The sequence below is a fragment of the Anarhichas minor genome, unplaced genomic scaffold, assembly GCF_050575085.1.
Source record: "Anarhichas minor isolate MPS153535 unplaced genomic scaffold, ASM5057508v1 ptg000033l, whole genome shotgun sequence".
Classification (NCBI taxonomy): domain Eukaryota; kingdom Metazoa; phylum Chordata; class Actinopteri; order Perciformes; family Anarhichadidae; genus Anarhichas; species Anarhichas minor.
This window is the reverse complement of record NW_027466479.1, coordinates 14,143,344-14,156,885: the sequence shown is the minus strand read 5'-3', so window position 1 is coordinate 14,156,885 and position 13,542 is coordinate 14,143,344. Positions and strand designations below refer to the sequence as shown.

Genomic DNA, 13,542 nt, shown 5'->3' with positions numbered 1-13,542 from the left:
TCTTCAACATTATTAGCCAGTAGCCTCGATCATCACAGGAACTCCATCCATCAACAAGGTTTCCTTTACTATTGACTCTGTCCTCTAATGGCTATGGTTGCATGTAGCATTGTGTGGTTAACTACAGTATCTAAATGCCCAGTACCATCTGCAAAAGTCTTCTTCTCCTGTGGGTTACTAATCGCCTCTTTAACTGTTCACTAATCATCTACAATGCAGCAACACTGACCCATGATGCTCTCTGTTGATCCACTTTAGGAATATTTGTATCTTGAAAACCTATTTCTTCCATTTTACTTTCTTTGCTGAATCTGATGGCGTTTCAGCTCTGCAGACTAACTTTAATATGTATTATGAAATATGCATCATCTGCATCATCAGATTATTGCACTCTCAAAAAGAGTTTCGATTTAATATTACAGATGGAAACATATTTTTGCATTGACTATAGCACCGTAGGTTTTGTATATTTTTCACGTCACCTTGAAACAGTGCAAGTACAACAATAATAACCAACAAAAGCCTGAAGGGTGCGATGCTAATCTTAAGCAGTAGAGGGCAGTATTGTAAAACATCTGAAAGTTTAAAGCTTACTAAAGTAACTTCAAGCTGTCTAACCATAAGTTACACTTTTTTTTATTAGTATTTCTAAATTCCTCACTCAGTACTTCCAGCAGCGATGTGTCTTGAATATAACAGCTGTTTAATGTGTTCCCTGCTTTGGCCTCCTGTGACTGAGGCAGAGTGATTCATTTCTCCTGATATTAGTGTAACTGCATGACTTCACTCTGTTATGCAGCTTTCTGGTGCTGATTGAACGCCGCACTGTGCTGCCCGGCTCCTGCTGGCCTTCTGACGGCGCCTGCTGTTTCTTGAAGGCCAGTCTGTCTGCACTGCATCGCAAAAACCTCTTTCCCATTTGTTCCTCTCTACCTGTTTTCTCCGTCTTTTTTCAGTAAGCCTGGTTGCAGAATTAATCCCATGATCCTCTGCCCCCTCTCCTCCTCTTCGCCACCCCTCTCTCTGTCTCTGCTGACCGCTTATTCCCCGTTATGTTATAGCAGCTATACACTGTTCCAAACCATCTGCTGGAGAGAAGTTTCCGATGGTCTATGTGTGTTGTCTCGTAGTTTTGGCGACCTGCTGTCCTTCACTTTGACGGCCTTCGTGGAGCTGATGGACCACGGCATCGTCTCCTGGGACACTTTCTCTGTGGCCTTCATCAAGAAGGTCAGCCAAGAAAATGTCTCATTTAACAGGGCAGGGATTTATGGGGACTTTGTTTACTTCCATTTATAATCCTGTTGTTATACTGTGCATTTGCTGGAAAAGTTTAGATTTTACAGTCGAATAATGTCTTTCAGGCCCTCTGATATACACAAGGTTGGACGTTTAGTATTTTCTCCTGATACAGTCACGTCCACGGGCAGCACATCTCTGCATTGATGCATGTGTATAGGTCCTGTTTGTGCATGTGTGTGTATTTCTGGCCAGTGTGTTCAATGTGTGAAAATAACAACTATGTGGGAAAAAAATGTATTTCCCCCTCGAGGAGCTAATGACGGTAGAAGGGAAAAAGCAGACCGGTGGCTTTTCTTATTGTGTTCAAACAATCTGATAATGACCTTAGTGAAATGAAGTTGTACCATAATATACAGTTGACTTCTTTGCACACAGATACTCCCTTTGACACATAATCAGTTGCTACTTGCATAAGTAAAAGCACAGGTTGGCAGTTTTGCCTTTAAATTAATTTTCCCAAGTACCAAAAGGAAGTTTTTTTTCCCCGTCCATTACCTTTAACTATTACACGTTACATCTTATAAATGATTTAGTGGTTCACGATCTGTCCTTCCTGCAGATCGCCAGCTACGTGAACAAGTCGGCCATGGACACAGCAGTGCTGCAGCGTTCCCTGGCCATCCTGGAGTCCATGGTGCTCAACAGTCAGGATCTTTACCACAAGGTGGCGCAGGAGATCACCATCGGGCAGCTCATCCCACATCTCCAAGGGTAAGTGGATCTGTAGGCTGTATGGACACTTAATTAGATTGATTCATCTTTGAAGCTATCAATGTCTCTTTACTTTGTGATAAATGCACTTCAAACCACACATGTTGCTGATAATGATCTACTTGTATATTACTATGTATCGTTGATATTCTTGTGTGTGCTATTTTCTATATCCAGGACTGATCAAGACATTCAGACCTACACTATTGCTGTCATCAATGCTCTCTTCCTCAAAGCTCCTGAGGAGAAGAGACAGGTGAGTGTGCACACACAGCACTTACTACATACAGTATACTGTGCTGTGAATCAGTATCGCGATGTAGCGAGTGAGCTTTAAATGCTACATTTACATGTGACACATCAGCGTTTTTTGTACCGTGCCTGTAAATGTATGTGTTTGTCATGTGTTTATAACCCGTCTGCAGTTTAGTGAAACAGTAAAATCTAGTAGAACAGTAGGGATTTAAAAGCCCGACGAACCCCCCCCCCACCCCTTACTTTCTCTCCATTCCTCTCTGCAGAAGTGACATGCATGTGAGATGCTCTCATTTCTCCACTCATCCATCTCCTTCCCTCTCTCACCTACTGAATGTCACGCTTTGCCCCGTAGCTGATCACATGTTCCCTTGAATCAGCACCATAGGGTCCAGCGATGGGCTTTGACATTAATAATGAATCCTGCTAACCCATAGCTGTTCTCCTGTGCAGCATACAAAGTGTTGCAGTGCTTCTTCTTTTTGCTGAGGCCAAATGTGCATTTTATTTTATTTTAAATCCGATTAATGCGGTTGGTTGGCAGCAACTTTAGGCAACTTTATTGGGTTGATTTAGGTGATAAGTGGGCAACATGTCCTCTTGCTCAGGTGCAGGCATATGTGGTAATATAAGTTTATAGCAGACCACAGATGACACATTTTAAAGCATGCAAGGGGCTAAAGACACTATTTTGGTTCAGAGTTTGTGTGTTTTAAAAGACCGACGACTGTGTGTGTGCATGGTAAGGATTCGACCATCAGTAAAGCTATGATCCCCCAGTGTCCCACCATTCTGCTGACTCCGTTGCCTCCCCCCCCCCCCTCCTTCCTCCACAAGCTGCACCCCCGATAGAAAATAATTTTTTTAACCTCCTCTCAGACTCTCTTTTCTCCACATTCACTCACTCACCCTCTCTGTCTCTGACTTTGTTTCCTCACTGCACACGATATGGTAGGTTGATGAGCACATTGTGGACATCCTAAATTGTCCCCTGACAGTAAGTGCACCCTTGATCAGCACACTTTGTAGTTTGCACTGTAGAAGACATCCGTTTTTAGTATCCATTTTTAAGATTAAGTTCTTCTTTGGGATGGCTTTCTTGTTTCATACGGCAGCACACTGCATACTTTGCACTGTGCTGTGGCAGTTTCTGTTTATTTTCTGATTCATTTCTCATATCAACATAGAAAACCCTGAACAATATATATTTTTTGTTGAGATATATATATATATATATATATAGTGTTTCATTTTCTCACTCTCCTTCCTAAATGATGTCCTTCTCTCTCTCTCTTTATCTCCCTCCCTTTTGTTCTCCCTCTATAGGAGATGGCCCATATTCTTGCCCAGAAACAGCTGCGCTCCATCATTCTCAGTGTAAGTCTAACCATGCCCTTCTCCTCTCCATTGTACCCCTCTGTCTCTCTGTTTCTTTATCTCTGTTCGGGTTTATGCCTCTGCACCAGTGTGATATCGAAAAGGAAAATGACACCTGCCACTTCTTCCCTCTGTCTCACGTCGCTGGTTATTATCTGTACTTACTGTCTCACACCTGTTCCCTTTTCTCTCTTTCATCCTCCACCTTGTTTTTAATCTCATTTCTCCCTCTCCTCTTCCCGCATCGGATTTATGCTTTCTAATCCTCCCGATTCCCTGCCAAATCCTCTTATTCTCCGTCTTTATCTCATACCGCTTTCTCTCAAAATCAATGTCTCGTCTCTCTGACCCCAAAACCCGTCCTCTCACCTTCGACTTCTATTTGCACATCTAACACCTCCGCTCCCCTCTCTGTCTTCCTCTCCCCTGCTCTTCTTCCTCTTCCTCCTCCGTTTGTCCTTCACACTGTGTAGAACGTGATCCGGAGCTCCACACCCATCAACGATGAGATGGCCCACCAGCTGTACGTCCTGCAGGTGCTCACCTTCAACCTGCTGGAGGACCGCATGATGACCAAGATGGATCCCCAGGACCAGGTGGGGGACTGTGAATGATGCTGACAGGAATGGGTGACAAATGGATGGATGGATGGATGGACAAATGGGGAAATGCCAAAAAGGGAAAGGAGGGAACATCATTATCTTCAAAGCAATTTAAAACATATGATTAACACAGATTTGGTAGAATGACTAGCTGACTAGTAGTGCTTTATTTTACAGACTTGTCTTAAGGGAATTTACTGAGAAAGCGACCCAGATCTACTTTGTCAGCAATCAACAAAAGGAAGCATTATAGTGTGTAACAACTTACAGAATAAGGCTGGTGATATTATATATTTCTCTTATTGTCAACAAACCCTCTTAACCAAAACCAAATACTGCTTTAGTTTAGTCAACATTGACAGCAATACAGTGTGTGTATGTGGGATTGACGTCTGAGCCCATGTTCATCATAATGAAGCAACATGGTCCCGTAGTGGACAACAATGGAGCTCTATGGTTTTAAAGGAATAAGATATGTCAGGCTTTGGCCACACAAAATACTTAGTAAGGGATCAATTCAATGTTGGTTTTGTTTTTTTATGGTATTTGTTGATGGTAAGAAAGATATATCACCAGACATGTCTTTTAGAATGAGACTTTAGCGAGACAAAAATAGTAAGCAGTCAGAACGTGCCTGTTTAACTGTAGCCTACATCACACAAGAAACTTAAGAAAATCTTTTCAGGAAAAAAACCACTGTGGGCAGTTTGGGCCTGATCCGGCTGAAAAAAAAATAAAAATTGAAATAGATATTCTAGGTTGGCCAAGTAATAAAACCAGTGGAGAGTCATGGCGGTTAGCCAGATTGCCTTGGGCACTGCAAGACCCCAGACAGCGACGATGAGGCTGAAGCATTCTGAAATTACAAAATGGTGAATGGAAGAAAAGACTTATGAGCAGCACTTTAATATTCTTCTCTGCGTGTGCAGGCTCAGAGGGACATCATCTTCGAGCTGCGGAGAATCGCCTTTGACGTGGAGTGTGAGCCCAACAACAGTGGCAGCATCGAGAAACGCAAGTCCATGTACACCCGCGACTACAAGAAGCTCGGCTTCATTGTAAGTTTGGCATGTGTTGCAGAGGGTCGCATAAAATCCACTCATTCTCTCGTGACTCTCTCTGGCTACTACACACACACACACACACACACACAACTCAAAACTGAGATTATAAAGTAAAAGAAGTGCCAGTTTGTGTTGTCGGCTGTTACTTGAATACGATTGTCCTTCACTGCAACATCTGTGGATTGTGGGATTCCTGGAGAAATAGATTTTGTACGGTGGTGGGAAAAGTATTCAGATCCTTTGCAAAGCACAACTTTAAAAAGAAAATGTTTTCAGCAGTAAAGTTTTATTAGTAAATTATATTTCAAGTATAAGAAGTAAAAGTGTTAGTTCTGCAGAAAAATGACATGAATGACATTATTAGATTGTTAATACCGATGCATCAGTGCATAGATAGCATGTTTATAGCTGTTTGAGGTGTAGCTGGTTTTTACTACTTTATGCACCCTTCAAACGGGCACAAGATAAATCTTGAGGATCAGGGAGTGATGATGTGTTAGGGACGTTCTGCTACACAAATTTCACGTATCTGTGATGCATGACAAAGGAGCCTGAAGTAGACACTGCTTTTTGTAAAGGGGTGCAAGACACCAACAATGGCAACCACTGGTTTAATATAAAATGCATTGCAATATTTTGATTGAGCCAATATTGTGATTGCAGAATCCTAAAGGAATAGTGTGTAGCATTGTGGGGGATTTATTGGCTGTAATGGATTATAATTTAAATAAGTACAGTAAGCCACCATAGTTCTCCTACACACTTGGCACTCGGGAGAAGTTTCAGTTGGTTGCAATCTGTCAAATCCTACACACCTTTTACTCTGAAAAGCTACTGCAGTGACTCCAGGTGTCACATAAATGTAGTGGAGTTGAAGTATGAAAAATCATAAAATGGAAAACTACAAGGACCTCAAAATTATTTAAGTACAGTACCGTATTTTCCGCACTATAAGGCGCACTTAAAAGCCTTTAATTTTCTCAAAAAACGACAGTGCGCCTTGTAATCCGGAGCGCCTTATATATGGATCAATTGGTTAATTGGTTGATCCATACTGGTTGTACACGGCGCTCTGTCAAAATGTTTCAGTACGACTGGTAAACTACAAAGCCGCACCGCGGTAAACACCGGTACTGTGCTTACTCCTAGTCCAACACCACTTGTGTGTATAAAGACCCCAAAATGGCACCTTTCAAGAGACACGCTTACGACGCTATTCTATTCTATGCGCCTTATAATCCGGTGCGCCCTATATATAAAAACAGTTCTAAAATAGGCCATTCATTGAAGGTGCGCCTTATAATCCGGTGCGCTTTATAGTGCGGAAAATACGGTACTTGAGTACATGTACTTTGTTACTTTCCACCTCTGGTTTGTATGTGTTTCTGTGTTTCTGTATGTTGATCCTAGTTCTCTTTTACTCATCCTATTATTATTATTACTACTTTCTTTCCCATCTCTCTACCTTCAAGCATGATCAAGTGTTAACGTACTGTATATGGGAGAGTGTGTGACTTTGTGTTGTATGCAACTGTCCAACTATAGCATAAGAACTTGAACTCAACTCTCTGTGGCTTGGTGTAAGCCCAGAGCTGTTTCGGGGCTCTTCCCATCCAAACTCCCACTGCAGTGTGCTCGGTAAAGATAAAGACAATTGGACTGCCTTGTCTCCACTAGTGCGGAGAAAATCCTTACTCTGCTTTCCATGCTAGACAGCTTGCAAACACACACACACTCACACATACACACACACCATAGTTCTCTAGATACATCATATCACTGCTGACATCATTTGTTGGCCTTCTAATGCCGTCAGGGTTTTTTTTAGGGGTTGTTTCACATACTGGAATATATTTGACTCGTCCATATGAGTGCGTGTGTTGTTTTTTTAAAGATATGCATACCCCTGCATGTCTGTATCTGTGTTAAGCCTATAAGGTTGCTTCCTGTCAGATATGATTACAAAACTGATGAGCCAGATCTCAGTGTCCTCCATTCCTCTTTCATCCCCTGCTTTCCCCTCTCCTCTTCCCATCGCTTCTTCCTTCAACGTCCTGTCTCATCTTTTTAAACTCAAGATTAGCTTCAGAGTGATGTGTTTGCATGTGTATCGGTGGATTTAATCATTAGTCGACTGAATTCTCCGCGACGTCTGGGAAGAATTAAGTCTGTTGGACTGTGACGGCACAGGCAGCATCTATCTGCATATCTCATACAATATTCAGATGTTACGGGAGGTGGTAGTGTAGACGCTAGAGGAATGTGAGGAATGTTTTTGCGAAGTTTTGGGTTTCTTTCTTAACATTTGGGTATTGGTGGTTTTAGGCCAAACTAAAGATGTTGTATACTTGAAGTGTTTTCTGACCATTTTTTAAAGGATAAAGTTTGTAGATTGACTCACTGCTGTACTTTCCAGGCATCAATCAATTTCAAATCTATTCATTAATTTCTATTCAAGATGGCTTCACTATCCAAGAAGACCATCCAGCTCCATGCGTCTTCAAAATGTCAATTTAGTTTTTATTTCTTTAGAATTCAATGACTTTTTTTTGGGCCTAAGACGATTATCTGAACCTATAAAAGAGCATTGTTTGTTTATTTGATAACCTAAAAATAACCAAATATAGATTGACTTTTTTCCGGACAGAGCTAATAGATAATCGATCACAGTTGAACAATTTGTGGGCTTTTTATGAAGTCATTTATTTTCAAGCAGCGACTGTTTTTAGAGAGATTTCCTCAGAGGATCGTTTGAGGACATTTTGACATTCAGGGAGTTGACGCTGTACAGGATTAAAAACAAACCCAGAGGATGAACAAAAAGCAAGCAGAGACGCTGTGAAATGAAAGATGTCCTTTACTAAATAATAATCAAAAGTAAAACGATTTTTTGTTATGAAACATGAGAAATTTAGGTTTCTGTCTCACACGTTTTAAAGGGGGGGGGGGGGGATGATATGTTGGAAAAAGTTGATGTCATGTTCCTCTGTGCACCAATCAGAATTTCAAGCAATATTTGCATCAGAATTTTATAACAGTTGCGAGGTGCTGACTTATGGTGCCAGGCCACTGTGGATCAAATCCAATCACACAACAATCACACAGTCCCGACAGAGAAGATTAATGGAGTACCTGTTACATATTACAAGGAAATATCAAGCCTCTGAAAGGTGATATTCATACTGCAGTCAACTTGAAAAGTTGGAACACTGCACTTTACGGTGTGAGCTTCTTGAACCTCCAGTTGTGAGAAGGAAACTGTTTGTACTGTGTAACCTTGTGCTTGTCTGACTGTTGCTTTGTGTCGGGTGAAAATAGCACATTCAGTGGATTATACCTAGAAGAATAAAGGTAAAAGAAAAGATTTGGTGGAATGTGTTAAAGTACATGTCTCCCCGTCCTCTGTCTCTCAGAACCATGTGAATCCAGCTGTGGATTTCACCCAGATCCCTCCAGGCATGCTGGCTCTGGATAACATGTTGTATTTTGCCAGACACCACCAGGACGCCTACATCAGGGTGAGCATGCACACACTCTTTCATATGCAGTTCTATCCCATGTGGACACACACACACACACACACACACACACACTGCTCTGTGATTTCTATGCTGTTATATTCCTCCTCGTCACCTCCACTTCCTACCAAACCTTCTTCCCTCCAGCTCATTCACTTGTTTGTAGTTTCTGGCTCGTTCCCCAATTGTCTTTCGGCTAAAACTGAATTTCATGAAGTTGCTCAGCCCGGATGATATAAATGATTAGATTCCTTTCCCTGTCGGTCCCTGACTCCTGGGTAATAGGCTCATGTGATGTAGAATAACTACAGTGTAGTGATTGTCTGCAATGGGATGACATTCACTAGATTGGTGATTAGTGTTTGAGTTTCAACTTGTTAATTCAGGTTAGTTAGAAACATTTTATGGCAGTTGTCCAGCATTCTGTTGTAATTAAACCCTGTTGTTGTTTTTGTATCAACTGTACACACGCAGTTTAATCACCACACCTGCAAATCTTGTGTGTGTGTGTGTACTTTCATAATGTTAGAGTGTGACTCTCTGTCTCTGGGCTTGAATGCGACAAAAGAGATGTCTTAGTATAAGTGCCAACTCAGCCCTTATCAGTCGACCAGAGGCAGGAAAAACAGCCTCCAATTTCCCAAATGAAACTGTCACCAGTTAAAATTATTGGGACCTTGACGGCCTCATTTATGGCACACTGCCAACATATACATAATTAGAATGAATTTTTTTTGATGTTGAGATTTCGTTCCCTGTTTTCGGGCTTCCATGCAGATAGATTAGAGGGTCAGAATAATGAATAAGTAGTTTCGACCGTAATTGAATTGCGTTTATGTGAAAAATGGCCTTTCAAGCTGACAAACCAGCCACCGTAAATGAATGCACAAATATTTTACATATACTTATAACCATGAAGCACTCGGAGTACAAACCTGATGCCAAGGCCTCAGAAATCTTTTTTTGATATTAAAATGTTATTTTAATATAAAATGAGATGCACTCGCATAAACCCTCTTTACATACAGTCGCAGGCTTTAATCTGCATCTGGATCCAGATCTATAATATAACCTAACATCCAGGAATAGTAGGAGCTCATAACAACTTAGTCATAGCAGTTGAAATGTATAATGTTGCCGTTGACTCTCCTATAAATAAGCGTTATCACATTTTCAGCCCTCATTGGCACATCTGTTATTATATTCGGAGAGTACATACACCAAAACACACGTCATCAAACATTCGACCACGTTTTTACCGTAGTCCCGATAGTTCTTGTGTGGCTTATTTGATTGTTTGTGTTTCTAGATCGTCCTGGAGAACAGCAGTCGAGAAGACAAGCACGAGTGTCCGTTTGGCCGCAGCAGCATCGAGCTGACCAAGATGCTCTGTGAGATTCTCAAAGTGGGCGAGCTGCGTAAGTCTACATAAGCAACCTTCCGCTCTCAATGCACTGTTGCTGGTAGAGCTTCTTTTGCAGACAGTTTTCTGCGGAACGAGCATATATAGACCGTAGAAAAAAGCTCAGTGACTGCTTTGCCCAGAGATCTATATACTTAAATGCACAAAAATACAAACATCTCCACCGACATCCTCACAAATACACACTTCTTCCTTCCTGTTAGGATGAAAGCAGCCATTATGCTCAGTAATTGTGCCGCCAGGAGTTCATTATTTAGCGATGCACCTCGCCTCCATTGAGCCCCTTTCAGCCTAATATACCACCTCTGGGAGGCACACTGTGCAGAGAAAGAGATGCTGTGCCCACGTCCACTCCAAATTGATGTGCCCTTTTCATTTGTCTTTACTTGTTTAAATGGGCGAGTTGGTCTCAGCTCCGCTCCAGACTGACCCCTGCAGCTCCCTGTAGGGAGGGAGACGGCATTCTTAGCTCAGTTTTAAACTGATGTGGCCTTTTCATTTGCTCATATCTTTTCCCTTTTTTTTTTTTTTTTTTTTTTTTTTTTTTTCAATGGAGGATTTAGACTTTAGGCTGCATTGCAGGGTTATTCACTCTGGTCAGCAAATTGCAGTGAGGGACATTAGACTTTTGTCCGTGAAAGAATAGTGTCCACTCCTGTATCTGTGCCGTTAAAAATGCTCAAAGAAATGTCATCCCGATTCTCTCATCTGTCCTTAACATTGCTGACAAAAAGTGCCAGGCAAGGTTTCAATACAAGATAAGAAGGTGCAGCAATACTTTTTAACATTTCTAAGCATATTGTAATTTTCCTGTCCTTCTTTTAATATGATCTTATCTCTGCCAGACTCTGCTCTAATGCAAAATGTGTCCACCTTCCGCATCAAATTCTGAGCACATAGTCATATAGGAAAATGGATTTAGATATTTTATTTGAACCACAAAGATGCCGACTACACTACAAATGTAGTTACCCCACAGGGTAACTGTGTCTTGACCCGATGGGGGAGACAGGGTAGGGGAGTAGAGGGTTTTAGTCCAACCGAAGGGACAGTCCGTGATCACCTGTACCTGTGATTGGCTATTATTTGCCGATAAAATCTATCGACCGACGCATCGGTCGTGCTCTAGTCGTGTCTCCTGCGGGGATGTGACATGATGTGACACGCACTCAGCTTTTCGTTTTACACATTTCAGTGATCTGGTGGCTTTTTATTCCTAATTCTGTTGTTTCTGTGCATCTACTTGTGCCTGTGATGTTTATTTCCTGTGCAGTGTGTCTCAGGGCATTATTTTTATTCTGAGTGTCTCATTAGTTTTTTTCCCCAAATGTGCTTCACTGCACATGCCCTTTTGAACCTCTCTCTTAGTGGACTGAAATTGCTTCCCTTTAGTCTCTCTTTGAACATATTGCTTTGACCTCATTCGTATCCTAACGCTGATTAAGCAACCAGACTTGTCCCAAAACGGGGAAACATCTTTACCTCTAAGGCTGTTCTAAGCATGTAGTTGAAGGTTTATGCAATAGAGCTACATCTTTAGGATGAATGCCAGGCCATCATTATGAATAAGACTTTGCTCTTTAGAAACGTGCTTGTTCAAATAAATGGAGCTTGGCCGAGTGTAGGATTTTACATTTAATTTTTCAATATTTAATTTAACTTATTGAAACGATGTGAACAGAATATGCTACCCGACCTACAAATTCTGCCCCAACATATTGTAATCTTCCTGGTTTCCTTTTTCTATCAACAAATAGCATTTTCTATTGTTGTTGTTGTTGTTGTTGTTATTATCATTAAGATGGACAATGCATTATTTTGTGATTCTAAAATTTCACTGCAAGACTGAATGCGGGAGTTCAATTCCAGCAGCAACCTTGACTCGTAGTTCTGGGCCTTTTTATTCCCAGTGGCTGTTTATTGTCCTTTTTACTGAGGCTGTTAGCCTGGGAGACTGAACCTACTATTAATATTTATTGTGTGTGTGTGTGTGTGTGTGTGTAATGGTGGGACAGATAACAATTGCTACAATGAATCTATAACCTGCAGAGAATGACTTATCTATATGAGATACTGTCTGCTGCTGTAATGACAGCACATGCTATAATAACAAGACATGACAGGATTCACATATACACAAGTAGGTCATCCAAAGGCAAACAGTAAAAGAGGTATATATGCAAAGGGAATAAAATAAAACCAGTCCCTTGCAGGAAATCACAGGGGACAAGAGAGGACAGATGTCATTTGGGGTATATTCGTATGTACTGTGTCCCAAATCATAATGTTCCCATCCATCTTTGTCAAGATGTCCTGTAAATATTTGCACACGCTTGCCCTCACAGAGCATTATATGCATCTCATCATTGTGGGAGGAAGCCGGTACGTATAGTCGTGAGCTGCACTGCGTCTTGTCTTGTAGATGGCTAAGTGCATTTTCACACACACCCCATTTGGCCCGCGCACAATAACCTGCACTAATTAATGTATGAGTAGGATGAATGCACCATGGGCCAGTCGGGTGTTTTTAAGTGCTTGGTGAGTTAGAAAAACTGTAAGTGTGTAATGTAGAGGTATGAGCCTCAGCTCTACGCCGACTGTCATCATTCGGGTGACCTTTCAGCAGCGAAACGATGAAATACCTGACGCTAACGAGGATGTTGGAAGGTGTGTCTGTGTCTCTGTATAGTTTTTATCAGCTCTGATAGTGTGGTATTTGAGTCAGAATAATATTAGAAACCGTGGTGCATTATTTCACCAATAACTCGAAGTGTAACAATGACATTTCAGGCTTTTTTTTTGTTCTGCATAAGAGGTCCCCTGAAATAATGTTTAGCCTGTCATTTGGTCCACCGCTTTAGTCCAGACTGAAATATCTAAACTTTCGGATGGACTGCCTTTTCATTTTGTTCCGAGATCCATTGTTGCTTTTGGTAATCCCCTTTTCCTCCAGCACCACCACGAGGTTGACATTTGTGTATTTTAATGAAAAAATTGTGTTTTTTTTGCCAATAACATTAATGAAGACGTTGTTGTGTTCGTGAGTCTGTGTCTGGCAGTGACACAGCATGCTCAGCCAGATGTAATTTATTCATTTTATTTTTGACAGCTGTGTTTTTCCTACTGTGACTTTTTAAAAAAAAGGCTTAATGGATGAATTGCAGCAACATTTGTAACAGACCTTTATGTTCACCTCAGGATGAATTGTAATAATTTGGCGATCCTCTTGACTTTTAATTCAGTGCCACCATCAGGCCAAAATCTCAATTTGTCCAATACTTTATTTTATG

General features: G+C 41.3%; 1 protein-coding gene across 3 annotated transcripts in view; it reads left to right on the top strand.

Moving 5' to 3' along the window:
- The window catches only part of elmo1 (engulfment and cell motility 1 (ced-12 homolog, C. elegans)), a 95,194-nt gene that overhangs the window by 39,664 nt on the left and 41,988 nt on the right, over window positions 1-13,542 (top strand). For all 3 annotated transcript variants that reach the window (XM_076105440.1, XM_076105438.1, XM_076105437.1), the window contains 8 exons: window positions 1,131-1,230; window positions 1,862-2,013; window positions 2,191-2,269; window positions 3,595-3,645; window positions 4,119-4,241; window positions 5,177-5,305; window positions 8,725-8,829; window positions 10,139-10,247. In XM_076105440.1, coding sequence (XP_075961555.1) covers window positions 1,131-1,230; window positions 1,862-2,013; window positions 2,191-2,269; window positions 3,595-3,645; window positions 4,119-4,241; window positions 5,177-5,305; window positions 8,725-8,829; window positions 10,139-10,247 — 848 coding nt within the window. The remainder of the gene's footprint in view (window positions 1-1,130; window positions 1,231-1,861; window positions 2,014-2,190; window positions 2,270-3,594; window positions 3,646-4,118; window positions 4,242-5,176; window positions 5,306-8,724; window positions 8,830-10,138; window positions 10,248-13,542) is intronic.